General features: G+C 34.6%; 1 protein-coding gene across 1 annotated transcript; it reads left to right on the top strand.

Annotated features, from left to right (window-relative positions):
* The first annotated feature begins 13,922 nt into the window (after window positions 1-13,922).
* On the top strand, window positions 13,923-21,969 carry LOC128992901 (SREBP regulating gene protein-like). Its single transcript, XM_054416649.1, has 4 exons — window positions 13,923-14,083; window positions 16,908-17,064; window positions 19,064-19,221; window positions 19,719-21,969. Exons 1-4 carry the CDS (start codon window positions 13,952-13,954, stop codon window positions 19,923-19,925), a joined length of 654 nt encoding a protein of 217 aa, XP_054272624.1. The 5' UTR covers window positions 13,923-13,951; the 3' UTR covers window positions 19,926-21,969.
* The last annotated feature ends 78 nt before the right edge of the window (window positions 21,970-22,047 follow it).

Raw genomic sequence — 22,047 nt, 5'->3', positions numbered from 1 at the left:
TGGTTTTAAAATAACGCCTGTAATACTTAGCAATTGCTCGAATTCCAGCAACAGGGATTCTAGTAAGTCAATAATATTGACACATATAAAAGTAAGTTTTAATAAGCAACTATTGACACCTTGTACGACACAACAAGACCAAGAAACACAATCAGCTGTTCATGTGAGGCTGACAGCTGACAACTCATCATGACATCAATAACCGAGAGGCAAAGGTCATCATGTATTGTTGCAAATGTATTCAGATCAGAAGGAAACATTTTATAAACGTGAATATAAATTGTCACATCTATTTTTTCAATCTGTGATCTCTCATTTAATTTGTAAAATATAATACACACGATAGTTATCGCTCATCCAGTGAATAATGAAAAATAATTTGTATTCATATGTAGATACCCAATTATAATATATCCTAAAAACTATTTAGGATATATTATAATTGGGTATCCAATCTAAATTCAATGATTTGAATCTTCATTGTTAAGTATTTACGAAGATTAAATAATGCTAGTTGTAACGTTAATATTGTTTAATGCTGCTTATGAAAGAATGTTTAAGATGCTTTATTTTTGTTATCAACGTCAAGAAATTGCTAGGTTCATTGAAATTCCCTACAGCCACACACAACTGTTTTTGTACAAAACCCCATTGTATCCTATTAGAACTATTTAAGGAAACAATGTTGACAATTGTGTAGGTTGCCTAATGGAATATCCATTCTAAATTCTAAAACACAAACACACAATATTAGCAATCATAATTACAAAAAAATGTCTAGTTCTTACTTTAAAATTATGTTATAAAGGCCTAATAGATTTACATACATCCATATTTTCTGTAACTTTCCTGCTACTACAAACACGGATGGAATCATTTGTCGAGCTAAAAAGTATAAATTCTTTGAGGAAAATAAAACTGTTAAATGTTATTTAACAATGCATTAACGGTCTGTACCCCTAATTGCGTTGTAATGTCCATTATGCTTCTATTACGAATACATAAACGTTAACAGAATAATTTCTAATTCCGATCAATGCAATATTGGCAGATGTTTAATATAAATGGAAATTAAAAGCTATTGGCAGATAACCTTTCACCCTTCGTCCAATATTGGAGTCATCTATAACACAAGCTCTCAGTCTGCATATTGTGGAATGTTTTTACTTCAGCGGTCTTATAACACAATATAAAGTTTGTAATGTTAACACATAAACGGTGATTGTATTAACCCGTAAAATATGTAGTTCATTGTTTCAACTCCCTGAAAATGTATCGAATATTAATCGCAGAAATAGATTGATCTTTTGTACACAATTGATAGATGAATAGCTCATTGATATATTTTAAAAGATAACCTACCCACAAGTTAATATTCAAATTAAACCAAACCTGCGTCAGTACAACAGATTTATCTAATTTGTTTATATACGATCAATGGTGGATCGGAAATTATTCATAAACAAGAGTAAATAAAAACCTGAAGTTAACCTCCGTTTATAAGACTCTGCTTAATTAACTAAAACGATCTTAGCTCGAAAAAGATCAGCAAACCCGATTTCTAAATACAACGTCATTCTTAATTAATTATTTACATCACAGACACATTTTTAACTGGAATGTTAAGTCGCAAATATATTAAGACCATTAGACGTATTTTTCAAGTAATAAAAGTGTTTCTTTTAATTACTTTACGTTTTCTAAAAGCTATTAATTACTGTATGTTAACACAAGTTTTGTGTAAAACAGACCTTACACAAACACACACACCCCTAACCTATCTACCCAACAAATAATCCTACAAATCTTTATCTTTCTCAATTTTATGCTTCGTTAATTATTTTAATTTTGTTAATTCCATAAGGTTAACTCCATGTACAAGTCCTATGATAATTCTACATAACTAGTTATAAACGCTGGTATAAAATGGTGTATCTCTTGAGGTTAGGAACAGAACTTGGGAAACCGGAAGTGGACAGGAGTTGACCGGATGTAGACAACTGTTGGTGAAGATATAATTTCGCTTGTTTATCTAGATAAGATACTAAAGTTAATCTAATTGTGTCATCTCCACTTAAATTTACCATAGGCCTACAGATATTATAAAATCTCCAAATCCCTTAATAGACTGGATGTTATTTTATCAAGGGCGAAATTATAGTAATTAACAGTATTACCAAACAGCATATTTTTATGGAAAATCAATCCCTAGGATAGAAAATACTTTTTTTATCCTTAATGAACTGTGCGTTTCTTTTTACTACTGCTCCCACCTATTTTTGATATTTAAAAAATATTCAAAAGTGTCTTAATTGCTTTGCTATTAGTTCTCACTGGTTTAGCGTACCGCATAAGGTACAGTTGACATTTATGTTAGAAATTATACTATCAGTGAACAAGCTTATGATTAAAATCAAACTCATTCGCAGCCATCAAATGTTCAGTTGTTTTCCATGCACTGGGTACAGTACTACATCATAGAGAGTCTAGTTTAGTAACCTAGAAACATAGGTACGGATTTTCCCTAGGACACTAGGTGCTAGCCCGTGATCATTTTTCACATTATTTCAGGCTTACCGCCTTTTTTTCCACAGGACGAAAAAACTAGGTAAATCTGTTATGGCACGAGTCTGGGATTGTTTTTCACATTACTTCAGGCTAGACCTAGGGGTTGCGACATTATCACTTGGATAAAAATCAATTGGTGATTGGCGGGACTTGAACCCGAGACCTCTTGGACCGAAGTCCCACGCTCTAACCACTAAACCAGCTCGCTCCCCCACTTCAGGCTTACCTTAGGGCTTGCGACATTATCACTTAGATAAAATCAATTGGTGATTGGCGGGACTTGAACCCGAGACCTCAGGTACCGAAGGCCCGCTCTAGACCAGCTCTTTCATAGGTACGGAGTACTTTTGCTATTGACATACACTCGCATTTCCCTGTAAACATTTCAGTGACACGCCGTAAAAAGTAAATGACACGTAAACATTTAACGGGATGTAACAGTGTCGCGGCTTAAACATTACACTTTACATTGCCTATTTTATGTCCTGGAAAATAAACAAGGGGCATATTACCAGGTAACGTTGAACTAAATGCAGTGCTGAATGTAAACTCTTCAACGAAACAATAATGCTCACATTAAAACAGTATCACAGAGTTACATCGCTTGTGTTTCAAAAATTGAGTAATTTTTGTCCGATTTTGATGAAATTTAGTTTAAAGGTGTAAAGCGTGTTAAACTTGATTGAGTTCGCAAACCAGCATGATCGAACCATGGGAACGGGGTTTTACGGGAGGTTTGATGGGGTAAAAAATGGTTTTTCTCATTTTAAACATCAAATTTCCCAATTTCTCTCTATACCTTTTTAAAGAGCTTAAAAACAAATAATTTAGTATATCAACGTGTTGTACGGTTATTAGTAACAGAGAAAATTAAAAAAAAAAAAAAAAAAAAATTCCCATGTTAGTTTTATGGAGAATATTGTAAAATGTTGCAGTTTGCTTGTTTATGAATACATTTTGATCAAACTTGGAAAAATTATTGTATACTAAACTATTAATATTTTACTAAAAAACCACTTTATAAGTTTCCTTGTAGCAGCAAACCTAGGTACTCGTTAAACCTGATGTTATTTAAATAGATTTAATTAAAAGCCGATTCAGACAAATGAAAATTCGCTTAGTCGGCAGGTTTGCTGTGGCGGGGGTATTTTTTTAAGTAGCCGTGTCAGTTCAGTTCTTAGAATTGAAAAGTTTCACATAAGCATTGTTATTTACATATCAGCATAGTTTTACTTAACAACACAATGGACCAATGAGGTTCAAGGATTGATAGAGAAGAAGTAAAATTGTAATTATTCAAACTTCAATTAATCAGCTGTTTATGCCAATTTAATTTGGCGAAATTAGTGGTTGATACAGTCATTGCATCAATGCCAGTGGCATTGAGAGGTTATAAACGAAATCATAGCCTCTCTTAGAAGTTTGAGAAGTAATTACTAGTAATTAAAACACTGTCGTAGGTAAAGTAGTGTACGCAGCTCGCGTAAATAGTGTTAACGGCTCTCGTAGAGGGTTTTGGCACTCGCCAAGCCTCGAACCTTAAATTTTCTACGCGATTGTTGGCGTTGCGCAAACTACTATTTCAATTACAATAATGAGGCTTTACTATATCTTAAATACTGTCTACCTATTTTATAATGAGTGTAGTGCTATTATCATCAAGTGACTTTGTATACTCGTATTTTATCGGTATATTTAAACTTAACGGTTCATATCTTATTTGTTTTAATGTGTGTCGTTTCAAATATTTAAATTCATTAACTTTTCTACCAACTCAACAGATAACAAATCCTAAACTCTAAACCATCATAAGATAACAATTCTTTCAATAAGTGAACAAAATTATGGATTCGTTCCGTTGAAAGCTACTAAATCAATGTAGAGATTGTGTAAAATTAAATCTCACCAACAATTGTGTCCATGTAAACACATCTGTAAACATTTGTAGTTTTCTAAACAAACACAATGTTCATCAGTGGATGGCACGAGACCGAATAATTAGTTTTACATGTGTTTGCCAACTGTACATGCTATTTCTATTTGTCTGAATTATTTTACTTCGCAATCCGAAAACAGTTTCAATTATATAATTGAGTTTATTTTTTGTGATTACATATATCCCTCATACACTATCACAAGGTGATAAGTATCCATTGTTTGATTTGTTTAACATCAAAATTGCATTATGTTGGTTTCTTGTTGTGCCGTTTTAACTATGAATTTCTTTGTAGTAATAATTGACCACACCCAAGCAACGATAACCGTTTTTCGTCATACTGCAGCAAAAACAGCCGTTTTTTGTGCATGCATTGTGGTTCTAAAGTAGAATTTTCATTTTTAGTCCCTAGGGAGTAAATCATCAGCTGTTGTAACAGTTGTAAATTTTGATTGGCAATCGTATCGAAAAATTATTTATCGATTGATTTATTAGGTCAGGTGCTAGCCTATTGTTGCCGATAGCTCAAGATATCGATGGTATAATGTACTGTAACACAATCGTAATAGACAAAATGATTGGATCACTTATTAAACAGCTGATTATTTGCATTGGCAGAATTGAAAACAAGATGGAAGTCGTTTTGAGGGCTTATCTTTACATACAAATTATTTCGTTTTCTAGCTAAATTTGTAAATCAATGATGCAATATGACGAAAAAAATAGTTCATCACATGGGCAAAAGGTGTTTTTAACCCTCGGTTTTATGATAGGCTTCGCCTCGATGAAACTTGACCTCGAGTCAAAAAGGGTCACTTTAGGCCCTAGTGATGAAATATACTATTAAAATTGTTTACATTCACCCATATGACTTTATGCTGTTTGTTACCGTCGATTATATCGGTGAAAGGATTAAATTTATTGTTTCGGTGTTTCACTTTGTACTCTGTATTATGCTAAACTATGGTCAAAGCAGGTTGGTTACAAAGGCCAGTTTGTTATCCGATACTATAGACGGCTTTGGCTAACTTTGTAATCAATAGTTTAAATACATAAACAGATTGTTTACTTTAGTTGTATTAGTATTTCAAATGCAATCTAATTTAACAAAACTTGGAGGATAATTAGATACATTTCAAGCTAATATTCCAGAATTATTTTTTTAATTAATTATTAGTTTGTCCAGCTAAATTTGCATATGCACATCGAATGTTTTATCTGGAAATAAATTACTATTTACTTAATTCTATCATTTTTTATTATTTCTGGAAATGACACTTTGAAAAAGTTAATTTTAACTAAGATGCCGTTTAACTTGACATGAGAAATTATTGGCTTAATCAATCGTCTTATTTAACTGCTTAATTGGACCTTGTTGTTTATTGTTCTCCACATTCATTGACTATATTGATTAGTTTTGTTATTAATTAATTACCACAACATTGTAGTCTGGTAAGTCGAGTGTTTCTAGTGATCACCTTCAAAACTAAATTTTACTGGTTTGATCCTGGCCCGTATAGGTTCCGGACCCAGAGGACATTACATTGGGCTTTCAATAATGCTAACAAAATGTGGGCAGCTAGTAAAAAAAGACCATGAACTTTTAACGATCCTGTAAAAAAGACGTGTAAATCTACCAATGGAGCTTACAACACAGAATTAAACCAATATCATCAATCTTAAGTACTATTAGCACAATAAATGATTAAAACCCATCATTCCTCAATCTAAAATATCACAAAAAATATTCTGCTATAAATAATTTTTGAATATTTCATATTTTAAGGCTCTTTTGAAACTGTTTTATTAAAATCAAATTAAAAGCAAATGTTGAGTAAATCCTTGTTTCTAAAATTTAAAAAAAGTGTTCTTAAAATTATAATAGTTTTTTGAATATTTCATTTTTAATTCTTTTAACACTTTAATTTTATATCAAATTAAAGTACAATATTGTAAGTAATAACTCTTCATTTTTGTCCCATGAGCCACAGAAAGACGCCTAAAACACTTAAACTTACGTTTCCAAGTGTTATCGCACTTTAAGAGAGGGAAAACGAGAAAAGTTCAACTGTAATTCTCTTCACTTGGTTTCCCGTTTACTGCTTGTAAGGTTTTAAATTGAACTCTCCAACTCTTTCAACTTTCCTGCTTCATTTTTGTGAGAAGGAAATTTATTAGTAACTTATTTCAACTCTTATATCGACTGATCAATTGATGGGGAATTTATGAGAGAGGTTTGCGAATTATATAATAGATTTATTTATTATAATCTGTTCATACTTGAGGCCATGACTTAGCCATGACTAAATAAATTATTAAGTTTGCCTGAAAGGTGTTTAATTTTGTCAATGAAAAACATCAGACTTGTTTGGCAGTAAATGTTTCGATGTTTTGTAAATAAATTTGTGGAATTTGACGACCTTCAGAAGCGGCAATGACCTTGTAAAGCCTGGTGATGGCTGAAACTGTTGAGCTGAAACTAGTTGCCTTAGCAACCATTGGATTACCAAAAATACAGGTAAACCACTTATATTGTACATTGGTTAACCGGAGGCTATCTATATCAAAAAATAAACTTAATGCCTTAGAATTATATTCAAAGCTGCAATAATTTCAAAAAGTTTTAACTTAGGTGTTCTCAACACAAGCTGTTGAGTAATAATTAAAAAAGTACTGTACCTGATATTGTACAGGGCATTGATTCTTTCTTCATATTGCTTCGTAATATAAACTAGAAACTTAAAATGCACTGTCTATTATTAGTCAGTAAGTTTTTAAGTTATGACAAAACTTCAATTTTGTCCAGTCGTCACAAACTCAGTTAAATAAAAGAGGTTTTACTGAAATACATAGTAAAAATATTTACATGCTCGTGGCTCACTTTGAGATAAAAAAAACTCAATAAATTCTGTGTTTTCACGTATATTTCCTCAAGTATTCTGAAAAGTGACAGCAAGGAAACAAACATCCACCCTTCAATGTTTTTAGAAGCAGATGTGTTTACTTGTGCAGTCATAACTTATTTTGAAATCGTTAAATTGTAAAATATCGTAACGTGTGATGCTAGGAAATATAAATGTTTAAAGTATATCTAAATGTATTCTAAACTCATTTAACATTTAACTTTCCTGTCATACATTAGCTTTGAAGTATTAATGTTTACGTAAATCAAACAAGATCATGAATTACTGTTTTACTAGGGCTGCTATAAAAACGAAGAAACATAAATATGAGTCGAACAGAATTACAGTCTTTGATGCAATAAACTTGTATTATCACTGTGCACTCCTGTGCTGTCTACGTTTATAGTTAATAGTTAGCTGTATATTATTCTGATGTATCGCATCCCTTTCAATCAGCTGTTTATCATGGGAACCCATGTAGACTAATTATTATTTGTGTTTTAGGCTAGGGCAAGGCCCCACTAGAAAAACTGAGTAGCCAATAAACCAAGAATAACACTTGGCAACAAAGTCGTGGGGAAATTTTTAAATAAAAAACTTTAAAAACAATTTAAAATATATAACTTATATTCCAATAACATAATATTTATATTACTAACAAGATCATCTAATATTTTGTCTCTTTAAAAGTGCTTACAAAAACAAACGTCTTATAATCTGTAGGCTACAACTTTATTTTATGAAAAAGAATGTATCACATATAAATAAACAAGTATTTTAATTTTTAATTCATAAGCAATTATATATGTTTGTTTAACTTGATAGGTGGGTAAAGGAAAAATACACAATTTTAAGTATGTCACTTACGCTAAGTGCAAAAACGTAAAATTTGTCACAAACTTAAACTCTGGCAACATTTTCCGCTTGGGGACAATTCCCAGTATTTTGCCACAACATGGCTTTAATCCTTTTAAATCGGATAAGCGCTATTGGTGTTAAGCCTTGTGTTTCCAATGTATTAGAACAAGTTGTATTCATTCGTTTAAATGAGTTTCCTTTATACCCTAAGTTATCCTCCTACATATATTTCAGCTAATGGTGAATTATAATGTTTGCTCTAATTTTATACCTCCTCACAAATTACTCCAAAAATTATCCCCTGGGTAATATTCAAAACTTACAAAATAACATCATTGCCCCCACCCCTTAGAGTGATAACTGATGTGGTTGTACTCAATACTCTGGTAATAGACAATCTTGTCTGTGTCTATGACATCATGTAATATGACCAGTATATTGACTTGACATCACTTTGATGCCAGCTACAGGGATGGCCTCTAACCAGTTACAGATGTGGTAACACTCAATACTCTGGTAATAGACAATCTTGTCTGTGTCTATGACAAAATGTAATGTGGCCAGTATATTCTCATGACATCACTTTGATGTCAGCTACAGGGATGGTCTCTAACCAGTTACTGATGTGGTTACACTCAATACTATGGTAATAGACAATCTTGTCTGTGTCTATGACACCATGTAATGTGGCCAGTATATTGTCTTGACATCACTTTGATGCCAGCTACAGGGATGGCCTCTAACCAGTTACAGATGTGGTTACACTCAATACTCTGGTAATAGACAATCTTGTCTGTGTCTATGACACCATGTAATATGGCCAGTATATTGTCTTGACATCACTTTGATGCCAGCTACAGGGATGGTCTCTAACCAGTTACTGATGTGATTATACTCAATACTCTGGTAATAGACAATCTTGTCTGTGTCTATGACACCATGTAATATGGCCAGTATATTGTCTTGGCATCACTTTGATGTCAGCTAGAGGGATGGTCTCTAACCAGTTACTGATGTGGTTACACTCAATACTCTGGTAATAGACAATCTTGTCTGTGTCTATGACGCCATGTAATATGGCCAGTATATTGTCTTGACATCACTTTGATGTCAGCTACAGGAATGGCCTCTAACTAGTTACTGATGTGGTTACACTCAATACTATGGTAATAGACAATCTTGTCTGTGTCTATGACACCATGTAATATGGCCAGTATATTGTCTTGACATCACTTTGATGTCAGCTAGAGGGATGGTCTCTAACCAGTTACTGATGTGGTTACACTCAATACTATGGTAATAGACAATCTTGTCTGTGTCTTTGACACCAAGTAATATGGCCAGTATATTGTCTTGACATCACTTTGATGTCAGCTAGAGGGATGGTATCTAACCAGTTACTGATGTGGTTACACTCAATACTATGGTAATAGACAATCTTGTCTGTGTCTTTGACACCAAGTAATATGGCCAGTATATTGTCTTGACATCACTTTGATGTCAGCTAGAGGGATGGTATCTAACCAGTTACTGATGTGTTTACACTCAATACTATGGTAATAGACAATCTTGTCTGTGTCTATGACACCATGTAATATGGTCAGTATATTGTCTTGACATCACTTTGATGTCAGCTAGAGGGATGGTCTGGTTAAACTCAATACTCTGGTAATAGACAATCTTGTCTGTGTTTATGACACCATGTAATATGGCCAGTATATTGTCTTGACATCACTTTGATGTCAGCTAGAGGGATGGCCTCTAACCAGTTACTGATGTGGTTAGACTCAATACTCTGGTAATAGACAATCTTGTCTGTGTCTATGACACCATGTAATATGGCCAGTGTATTGTCTTGACATCACTTTGATGCCAGCTACAGGGATGGTCTCTAACTAGTTACTGATGTGGTTACACTCAATACTCTGGTAATAGACAATCTTGTCTGTGTTTATGACACCATGTAATACGGCCAGTATATTGTCTTGACATCACTTTGATGCCAGCTAGAGGGATGGCCTCTAACCAGTTACAGATGTGGTTAGACTCAATACTCTGGTAATAGACAATCTTGTCTTGTGTCTATGACACCATGTAATGTGGCCAGTATATTGTCTTGACATCACTATGATGTCAGCTAGAGGGATGGCCTCTAACCAGTTACTGATGTGGTTAGACTCAATACTCTGGTAATAGACAATCTTGTCTGTGTTTATGACACCATGTAATATGGCCAGTATATTGTCTTGACATCACTTTGATGTCAGCTAGAGGGATGGTCTGGTTAAACTCAATACTCTGGTAATAGACAATCTTGTCTGTTTTTATGACACCATGTAATATGGCCAGTATATTGTCTTGACATCACTTTGATGTCAGCTAGAGGGATGGCCTCTAACCAGTTACTGATGTGGTTAGACTCAATACTCTGGTAATAGACAATCTTGTCTGTGTTTATGACACCATGTAATATGGCCAGTATATTGTCTTGACATCACTTTTATGCCAGCTAGAGGGATGGTCTCTAACTAGTTACTGATGTGGTTACACTAAATATTCTGGTAATAGACAATCTTGTCTTGTGTCTATGACACCATGTAATGTGGTCAGTATATTGTCTTGACATCACTTTGATGCCAGCTAGAGGGATGGTCTCTAACCAGTTACTGATGTGTTTACACTAAATACTCTGGTAATAGACAATCTTGTCTGTGTCTATGACACCGTGTAATGTGGTCAGTATATTGTCTTGGCATCACTTTGATGCCAGCTACAGGGATGGCCTCTAACCAGTTACTGATGTGGTTAGACTCAATACTATGGTAATAAACAATCTTGTCTGTGTCCATGACACCATGTAATGTGGTCAGTATATTGTCTTGACATCACTTTAAAGTCAGCTAGAGGGATGGTCTCTAACCATTTACTGATGTGGTTAGACTCAATACTACGGTAATGGACCATCTTGTCTGTGTCTATTACGCCATGTATTGTGACTAGTATATTGTCTTGACATCACTTTTATGCCAGCTAGAGGGATGGTCTCTAACCAGTTACTTATGTGGTTACACTCAATACTGTGGTAATAGACAATCTTGTCTGTGTCTATGACACCATGTAATGTGGCCAGTATATTGTCTTGACATCACTTTAATGTCAGCTACAGGGATGGTCTCTAACCAGTTACTGATGTGGTTAGACTCAGTACTCTGGTAATAGACAATCTTGTCTTGTGTCTATGACACCATGTAATGTGGCCAGTATATTGTCTTGACATCACTATGATGTCAGGTAGTGGGGTGGCCTCTAAACAGTTACTGATGTGGTTACACTCAATACTTTTGTAATGGACAATATTGTCTCTGTCTATGACACCATGTAATGTGACTAGTATATTGTCTTTAGGAGGGAGGTGATATTATCTTATCAGTTAATCCTAGTTTTTCCTACTCTAATGTTATTCATAGATAACCTACAACAGTAGGCCTACTTAAACTTTATAACTATTTGTATTTTATCAATTTTTTCTGTTTTATATTATTACAGACTACTCAAACAACACACATTACATAATACTTTTGCATTCTTGTCATACACGTTTTATTATACATTGTCTAAATTTGATATATCCTAATTTTTTAAATGTCATGCTCTGTTGTTTTTTTTTTTTTTTTTATTGCCTGAAATGTATTTTTGTCTATATTCATTTAAATGTCTACTAATTTCTTCTTACATTCAAAATGTTACCATTTTATGCACAGAGATGAAAAATAAACAATCACTATGTTTCTGATAACTTTATTTTTGAAATGTCAATTTTATTTGTAAATCAACTATCAAGCAACTATATTCAGATATCAGATATATTTTTTCCAGACTTGTCTACGTTCCTTAGTTGTTACCTTCTATGAATAAGTTACATTTTGTTTTTTATTTAATTCATCATCAAACTATTCAGTGTTTTGCTCCAAATGAGTCGCTTTGAGTTTTAACTGAACGAATCGCAATATTACTTCCTATCTACTCTCGAGACAATGACTACTAAGCTACCTCACAAGTATTGGCTTGACATCACTTTGATGTTCCCGAGGGACTGGTTTCAATCAGCCGCCGCTGGGTTGGTTAGACTCAATACTCTACTAATGATACAATCGTTCCTGTGTCTCAAATGATACAATATTACTTTGTATACTAACTTCATTTATATAATACAAAGTAAATTTTAGTGGCTTCATCGTAACAATAAGTGGTTTAACACCACTGCCGCAGCAATCCTGATGACTAAGCGAATTCCCATCTGCCCGATTGGATTTTAATAATTCAACTATTCCCTTGAATATGTCTGAGGTTTATTTTCTTTTTTTAGTATAAGGTGTAAAGGAACTTAGGTTTGCTACAGGGAAGGTAGTGGCAGGTTTTTGTTTTTTTTTTGTAAAATGTTAGTATCTTAGCATGAAATAAATATATTTGCCAAATTTTATCAAAATATATTCATAATAAAGCTATAACTATAGTACAGTACCTACAAAATGTTTACTTTTCTAGATATGAATACAGTAGCAAAAAAAGAACAGTTATTATTTCTTATTTAAGTCAAGAAACTGTATGTTTTGCTAAATGACATGACCAATGCATGTAATTGTTATTTTTGGTTAAATAAATGAGTTATTGAGTTATTATTGAGTAGCATAGGCTAATTTTCATCAAAATCAGAAAAAATTACTCCATTTTTCGTGTTCACAAACACAATATTTATATATATATATATATATCATGCATATAAAAATTCAAACAAATTGTGTTACCAAAATGATCATGTAAATCAGGCCCGGATCTAAGACATACTGTTGCCACCAAGCTATCTTCTCAAAACGAGGTAAACTTCAATAAATTGATTACAACAAGTGCTTTTTTGGAATCAGCAAAACACAAGTCAATTATTTTAATTTATTCTTTTCCTTCCATTATGATCAAAACACCCAGCGTTTATTACACTCCTGAGGTATTCACCCAATTATCATACATGAAAGCCAATATGTATATTTAAGTGAGGACGCAGGTACATGCATTTACATTTTAACACAAGCTGTCCTGTACATTTCCTTGTAGTGATTTTGAATAATCAATGTCAAATTTTTCCCACTCAGGTTCAGCCCAAAGCTGGTTGTATGGACTTGATTTAGTTGCATTTGGCTTTCATCTTTGACTGGGTAAAAAATATAAAAATTCATGTTTTTGGCCCCTGAACTATTTTTTCAAGACAAATGTTTTAGGCTAAGTGACTCTTCTAAATTCACAGTTTGTTTGAAAGTTTATGCGGGTACCTTATTTAGGCACAAAAACAACAACACTTAAGGGTACAAAAGAAACCCAAATATTTCTTATTTAGCTGTATAAAATTGTTTGGAAATAAATTTCATTTTTTGGAGATCAAAAATGGGGAAAACTATTTTTCATCCCATAAAACCCCAATCAATGAGTCATTATCGTAGTTTAAATTATTGAGCAGAGCGGAGTGAGCGGAGTGGATATTGTATGATTTAGTCCACTGTGGTTCGGTCTACCGAGTCGCTCGTTTTCGTTCTGGTATCGTATTTGGACGGAATACCAACTGATTAACTCAACTGAATCGAATCGAAACGAAATTGTGTTGTGAAGATGTTTGTGTTTATAGCTTGTTTGTACTATGATATTGCTAATAAATATTTGGATAACATGTTTATTTAGACAAATTTATTTATTTATTAGGAACAGATTCGTATTAGGATTGATTTTTTTCTCTGCTTTGACATACTGCATCGTTAGTTTTTTGAGTGTGGTAAGTTTATTCTTTGTCGATAGTCTAACCTCAATTCGTTTAACTTGGCATACAAGTTAAACATCTATCTATCTATCTATATATTAATAGGCAAGCATGTTTCTTTAAAACCTTTTTTCTCAGGTTGTGTGCATCGTGGGGTAAATCTGCGCATACCGTTAGAAAGCAATTTTCCTGTAGGTGTGCAGAATCCCTTTTTACATTTAAATAGGCTCAAAGATAAGCACAAAAAATGAGTTAAAAAATTTGAAAAAATTAACATGGATCTTATGCGTTGCCATGCTGGTGACGAAATAACAACGAAATATAAACAGAAAATCAAAACAAATGGAAGAAACTCCAATCACATGTTTTATTTACAGTGTGGGGTGAAAATAGAGAAGTGAGTACATTACATATTTTTGGTCGAGTTTCGACCACTGGACGACCTCTCGTACTTATTTAATACGCAAGCAGGTTTTTTGTGACAATTACTCCTCCGAAACTACTGAACCGATTGATATGTTTTTGGTGTCATTGGAACGAGCGTAACGTGAAGTTGTGCAGGAACCTTTCTTTTTAGGGAAATAATTAGAGGGTGAGGCCCTAGGGTTCTTTAAAGTTTCGTATTTCTCCATAAGATTAACATGGGAAACAAATATTGTTACGAAACTCCAGCTGTTGTCAGAAATTAAAAGTGGGAAGAAGAACATATGTTAATTGTGAACAGTCAATAAGTTTGCTAATTTAACAGTTTGCTACAAGCATTTACTGACTTGGTTGAAATTAAATATTTACTATTTGACCTATTTGTAGAAAACACTACAAAACAAGATCAGCTTTTCAAAAATGATATGATATTTACAAGAAATGTTGATTATATCGATCTGTTATGTACATCTTGAGTATTCCATAATCTTTAAATCAAATCTTTTAAAGTCATCAACAATTATGACTGTTATTCGTTTTAAAACAACGTCTGTAATACTTGGCAATTGCTCGATTTCGAGCAACAGGGACACTAGTTATTATTAAATTTGCCTCTTTTGAAGCATTAATGCAAAGCTTAAAGGTACGGTTCTTATTGCAATTGATAATTAATTGAATTTTTCTAGTAGGCTAGCCTAAATTTCTAAGTTTTTTAAACTTAGGACTAACTCAGGGCTAGGCCTAGGCCTACTTTTCCAATTAGAGGGTTTTAATAAGACATGATTATCAGTCACTCAGTCCACTTGTGCTAAGATAGTTAACCATAGATTGGTAATGCTAAAAAACCCCTTAATGGTAACGCTTCGTCAAGGAGACTACTTTCTAAAAGAAAACTTTAATGGGTAACTTATGGACCGTTTTCCCTTTAAAGTGTTTTAAATTACTTCATTACAAAAATGCCACTGGCGTAATACAAGCCAAAAAATACGTAAGTTAGTCATTAGGCCTAAGTTAGATCATTTTTGTAAAAAAACACTTTTAATTAGGCTAAGTTAAGTTAGGCCTACCGTACTCACAGTTTATTAAAAACAATGTTGAAAATGAACTTTTGAGGAATTAAAGTCAGTTTACACATTCTTTGCACCATTGGTCTTGGTTTTTTCCACACATTGCCCTGGAGCAGCGGCTGCAGAAGGGTGATGTCTTCCGGCGTTTTTTCGAAGGGCAGAAGCTGCATATTTTTCTACCTCTTTGTTGATTTGAAATATCTGGGGTAGCAGGAACATTTAAACTTTGAGAATATTGGCATTTGTTTGTCTTTGAGAGCATAAAGATTGTATTTTTGCAAACGTTCCATCCACGATTTGAGTAGACCTAGTTAACAGTCTATAATTTTTCATAGGCCTACTACCTTCTTGAGAGGGGCAATTCAATTTAATTAAATTAAATTCTCCCCTAGAAACTAGGTCGTTGTGCACATATGTAACATATGAGTTTACCAACATTAAGTACCTATGTTTATCATTCTGTAAAACACGCAAACATAAACTCTAAAAATGCAAACATAAAAATCACGGTAACGCTTCGTCAATGTGATTACTCACCACTATTGTACCTACATCAACTACTGCGGGGGTTGGGAATTTCCACCGCTCACGTGTCCAGCGGGTTGGGAACTGAGCTGGCGTTGGCGGAGAGGAAAAACAAACAACTGGTTTGAGCGCCAAATTCAAAAATGTGAATAGCGTAGTCTGTGAGACGACAGGTTACTAATCGAGGGTTAACCACACACCCAAGTAAACAACTCAGCCTAGGCCTAAGCCATTTCATCAAACCAAAATACTTTAAACAAAAGTGAATGTTTCTTCCTAAAGTAGAAGTTGAATCATACAGTTTCCTAAATACAAAATATTAACATTATAGAACCAAATTTTGAGGTTAAAAATGCAACTTATATGGTGGAACTTGCCTAGGCTTACTGCATACAATTGTTCTAAATATTCATGAGATTTGGTAAAAGGTAATTAATTCAAGGCCAAGTCCTACTCAAAGATCAACGCTTATTCCGAAAATGACATTCTTTTCCTGTGGAAAACGACAGATAACCCTGAAGAACATAAAACCTATCTTGCAAGTAACAACAAAGTAGGTAGTCAGTATTTTCTCTTAATGTTTCAGAAATCCTGATTATGAAATTCATTAGGTAACATAACATTTCTCTCAAACAGGTAGTTTGGAGTAGCCTAGTCGGACGTTGATATTGACTCTGGTCATGAGTTAGGCCTAAACGTGGTAACGTGTAGGCCAACCTAAAGACTATTAACGTTCCTTTTATAGGCCTAATTTTAAGTATATTTGTCATTACCAGTAATTTATTTGCCACATTGTAAGTCATCAGTTTTTTTTTTTTTTTCAGCCCTTGGACCACCATGTTGATGATATAGACATCTTGCCTGCTAGAAAGCTAGATGATTCCTTTATATGGCACTCGGAGGACGAAAACAATGGAACTGTCAAGGTTACAACATGTAGAAACTCTATTCAGGGAAAGGTTCTCATAGTAGATGATAAAGGTAAGTCTATTTTTCGAATTTAGAACTTTAAAATAAACATAGGTATAAACTAAACAATAACTTAAGCTTTTTTTAAGACCTGTTAGATTGTACCCATAGGGGCTAGTGTTTTCAATGTTTAGGCCTATTTTGATCTTTCTGAGTAGGCTACATATTGAATTAAAAATGTTAACTAGGCTGGTTAAAAATTATTACTTATTCTTTAGGATTCATTTATAGGCCTACATGTCTAGGCTAACTTATTTAATAGTTAGGCCTAGATCAACACTGCATAAGGCATACTGCGTTTTTCAGATTAGGGCGGGACTACACGAGCGTATGAAATGCCGCCGATAGTACGCGCAAAAATGTCTAGGACTACACGAAGCCAACAATCAGCAGCGTATTGAACGCGAGAGCATTGACTACACGAGCGTATAGGACGCCAACGACTGTCCTCGCCCAATGTGACTGACATTTGGCCCGTTCCAATATGGAAACGATACTGTGCTGGTCGGATGTGTAGCTGGTTTGATATATTGTTGCAGGCTGTTAAGAAGAAACGTCGTGCAAAGAGGCGTTGGTAGTCACACCCAACATTATCAAGTTGTTTAGTAACAGGGCAGTTTCAATTAATGTTTCCATAGAATGTAGGATTTTCAGCAAAACAAATACAAATATTTAGACACAAAAAACAATCAGACGACTCCAATTACAACAAGTAGTGCAGAATTGGACTTGCCATAGTGATGGGAAGGATGTATCAACCAATGGGCAGGAGAAATGCTAGTTGCCGCTACGTGCCGAGGGCCGGACTACACGAGCGTATGAAATGCCGCCAACCGTCTGCTTTTTTTGCAGAGTCAATAGCTTCATATGATGTGGACTACACGGGCGTTTTGTCTGCCTGGTGAGGACGTGAAATTCAGGCGTTCGGCAGATCTAACGCCTCCGGATGCGTAAAATACGCGGGCAGATCGCCGGCGCACCGAACTACATGTAGCAGCAACTAGCATTTCTCCTGCGGGTTGATGTGATACATCCCTTCCCTCACTTGGGCGAGTCAAATTCTGCACTACTTGTTGTAATTGGAGTCGTCTGATTGTTTTTTGTGCCTTACTATTTGTGTTTGTTTTCGGTGGGCTGTTTTGAGAAAATGTTTGTCTGGGTACATTCTATGGGTATTAAACATTAATTGAAACTGTCCTGTTACTAAATGTTTGATAATGTTGGGCGTGACCACCAACACATAACGCACGTGACCACCAAGAAACTTTGCACGACGTTTCTTCTTAAAAGCATACCAGCTACACATCCGACCTATCGTGTCCATATTGGAAAGTTCCAAATGTCACATTGGGCAAGGACAGTCGGCGGCGTTCTATACGCTCGTCTAGTCAATGCTCTCGCGTTCAATCCGCTGCGGATTGTTGGCTTCGTGTAGTCCTAGACATTTTTGCGCGTACTATTGGCAGTGTTTCGTACGCTCGTGTAGTTCGGCCCTTAAGGATAGCCTCGGAGGTTATTCTTATTGAACTATAAGATAACCGTTTTTTTTTTTTTTTTTTTTCAGTAGACCTGGCTTTAAAGTGTCTTTGTCACATAATTCTGAGGTACGGTAATAACGGTTCCACATTAAAGCAGACTCATCAATCCATTCTGTTCAGGACATTGACAGTGCTGGCTGGCTTACTGGAAATGCTAGATTAGGCCTACCGGTAGTGATGTGGGCTGGGCCGCCGGTTACTTACCGGGTGTCGTGAGTAGCCTATTTACACACAGTTCTACATGATACCTGGATATTTTACATCTCTAATTAGACCTACTTAGGCGTTCTGTCTGAAAACAGTTATGTTGAAGATAACAGAAGTAAGGTCTACACCTAAAATAGAGAGTTAACTTAAATTTGAACAATTGCACCAGACATTTGCTAAACATCCTGGGAAGGCTTATTCATTGTAAAAAATCTTTTTAGATTGAACCCAGGTTTAAGCAAAGCTTACTGTACAATATGTTTTAGGTTATGTTTGTAACCGACTCAGACATGAGATTTTGGACAATGGATGTTGTGATGCGTCTCTACCAAGTGTTGAACGCTACTCTTGCGAGACATGCAAGGATAACGGATGCTGTAGCATCTACGAATACTGCATTTCCTGCTGCTTGCACCCAGATAAAGTAAGTTACTGCACTCAAATTGCTTGATTTTGTGGATTGAACTGTGATTAGGCCTGGATTAAATGCTTTCAATATAAATGTGTGTATTAAGATTAAGCAGAGTGAGGTATGCATGTGTTGATGGCTTAACTATTAGGATCACGATCAGCTGATGTTTTAAATATGCAAGGTTCAAATTGTTTTAAGAAAAAGAAATCCCAGTTTTTTGTGCGGCGCTTTGTTGATTGGATGCGGTTACTATACTTACGTGCCTGGTAGCGCAACTTGCATTTGACTCTGAAGTTTGCTAAGTCATACTTCATACCTGTTGACATAATTCCATTTGTTCCGTGTTCCACAACATTAATCATCGTTGATCAAAATTTGCAATGACCGTGAAAACTGTAAATTTTGTTTTCAAGTTTGAGTAAGGGCATTGTAAGGTCTTCATTTATTTATTCTGAACTAACTGCTTGCCAGGCTTTTGACACTTCTAAATTTTAAAATATTTGTTACAGAAAGACCTTCTCCAGAATGTTTTGGGAAAGGCTCCAGAAACATTCAGAGTTTTGTTTGCTTCGGTGACGGATCATTTTGAGTTGTGTCTCGCCAAGTGTCGTACGAGTTCACAATCGGTACAACATCAGAACTCATATAGAGACCCGCAGGCCAAACATTGCTACGGAGACAGTCCACCTAGTACAGACAGTCTGGGAATACTTTAGTAATGTGTGTCCCCAAGTGCCGTACTACCTCACAATCTGTACAACAGAATTTATTTAGAAACCCACAGGCTAAATGTTGCAGAGATTGTCCACCTAGTACAGACAGTCTGGGAATACTTTAGTAATGTGTCTCGCCAAGTGTGGTACGAGCTCGCAGTATGTACAAGCTCAGAACTTATACAGAGACCTACAGGCCAAACATTGCTATGGGGACAGTCAACATAGTACAGGCAGTCTGGGGACACTTTAGTAATGTGCCTCGCCAAGTCTCGTACGAGCTCACAGTCTGTACAACATCAGAACTCATATAGACCCAGAGGCCAACATTAAATATAGACTATTATAGATTTGGCGCAACATCAGAACTTTCTTAGGAAATACTCAGCAAAAACGACTTGTTCAGTGTAGAGGTACTTGAGTGAAGCGGTTTAAGTTATTTGAAGCAATAGATAGTAAACTTATATAAATTCTAAATCATTCTCTAATTTGACAACTGTTTCAACAAGCAGTCTTTGGGTTCCCTATATTTTCAGGTCGGTTTGGGCCACATTAGCCTTTTGAAGCTGGTTCAGCCAAAAATAGTTTTTCGCCCAAGCTTGGATCGATCCCAACTTAGACTTTTGCTATCGCAGAAAATGATTTTGCCTTTATTGTGGGAAACAGTGATGATGTCCCTGTAACTGCATTAGATGTTCACGATTTTGCCGGCCGAGGATAAAGTTCTCTATTTTGCTGTGGTTCAAAACATCGCCATGACCACAGAAGATGTTTTTAATTTAGTCGGTACCATAGAAGACGAGAAGAGGTAAGCAATTTCGCCCTTATGAGGAAAGAAGTTCTTGATTTTCCCTGTAACCGGAGAAGTTGCTCTTGATTTTGCCTCAAACTCGTAAGAAGTTTATGATTTATTTGCGATTTCGGGGCTATCGTGTACAATATTGTATCAGGACTAACCAATATCTGTATTGAGAATAGTTTTTTAATAATCAATACCTTCCAAAGCAACCAGATGTTACAGCTCATGAGTGCCAACATCACCCAACCAAAAGTTTAAAAAGCTAGCTGCAACGCCTCTGCAATAATGACTATTTATTGTCGAATATTCTTGAACTGTGCCAGAACTGTTGTTTTAGTAAAGTATGGTTCACTTATTGCAATGTTGTGGACAATATGGTGATTTTGTGAGAAGTTATTCATATGTTCGTGTCAGGTTCATATTAGTTCTTGTTGGGATTTTTCATTTATATTAATTGTTTGACTAAGGCCTATATTTTTTATAGCACTACATTTGTTTACGGCTTGATCAGATTCTCGTGTGTTAGATTATAGAGCGTTGTTTCAATAAACCGTTAAGTGAGATAGGTGTAGATACATTTGTTAGAGAATCATTTTTTGTGCTTTTTCAAAAGGACGGACTTCATATATGTCCCTAATTTTGTGTTTAAAAATCAAAAATAATAAGTAAAGAAACCTAGACATAGGAGAAAGCAACAAAAAAACAGAACTAATCTCTAAAGCAGTTTATTCTAATCATTCATAACCAAAATTAAAAAAGTACAACCAAATGTGTATCCAATGTTCTGTCGAAACTAAACAGTACACAAACTATGTGGACACTAAAGGACCAAACGAGTCTTAACTGAATTAATCAACAACAACGTTGAATTTGAAGACTTTAACAATAATTATTAATCAGTAATTAATGAGATTAAGATTGATTTTAGAAAAGTAATAAAACAGGCAAAGGCTGCTCTATGAATACCAAAGACATTTTAATATTTTCTGAAAAATCAAATTAATTTTATTAGTAGTTTTATTTATGTATTTGTTTTTACCCCTATGTTTTGCCTGATTTACTTGTGTAAAAAATGTATATAATACAATGTTTAGATATATTTATATTTCTTCTAGATTTTTAACTGCCAAAGGTTTTATTGTTGAATAGTTAGTTCTTTATTGGTGCTTTATTTGTTGAATAGCCTAAATAAGTTGCTTTTTTTAATTGTATGCACTGAAAGTTATGTTTAACTCTATTAAAATCAGTTTTAACTTGTATAATTTATTTTGTTCTAGTTGAGCCTAATATTTCTAGTTTGAGCCTATCATTTAACAATTTCCGGGG

This window comes from Macrosteles quadrilineatus, unplaced genomic scaffold (genome assembly GCF_028750875.1).
Source record: "Macrosteles quadrilineatus isolate MER2022 unplaced genomic scaffold, UCM_ALF_1.0 Scaffold_1__1_contigs__length_201487025, whole genome shotgun sequence".
Taxonomy (NCBI): domain Eukaryota; kingdom Metazoa; phylum Arthropoda; class Insecta; order Hemiptera; family Cicadellidae; genus Macrosteles; species Macrosteles quadrilineatus.
This window is presented reverse-complemented; position numbering and strand designations above follow the sequence as displayed.

What these genes read in the sequence shown, in the direction of transcription:
- LOC128992901 (XM_054416649.1), top strand. Translation starts at nt 13,952, where the DNA reads ATGATATTGCTAATAAATATTTGGATAACATGTTTATTTAGACAAATT. An exon ending in TCGTTAGTTTTTTGAGTGTG is followed by an intron (nt 14,084 to 16,907) that starts GTAAGTTTATTC and finishes TTTTTTTTTCAG; the next exon opens with CCCTTGGACCACCATGTTGA. An exon ending in GCTGCTTGCACCCAGATAAA is followed by an intron (nt 19,222 to 19,718) that starts GTAAGTTACTGC and finishes TATTTGTTACAG; the next exon opens with AAAGACCTTCTCCAGAATGT.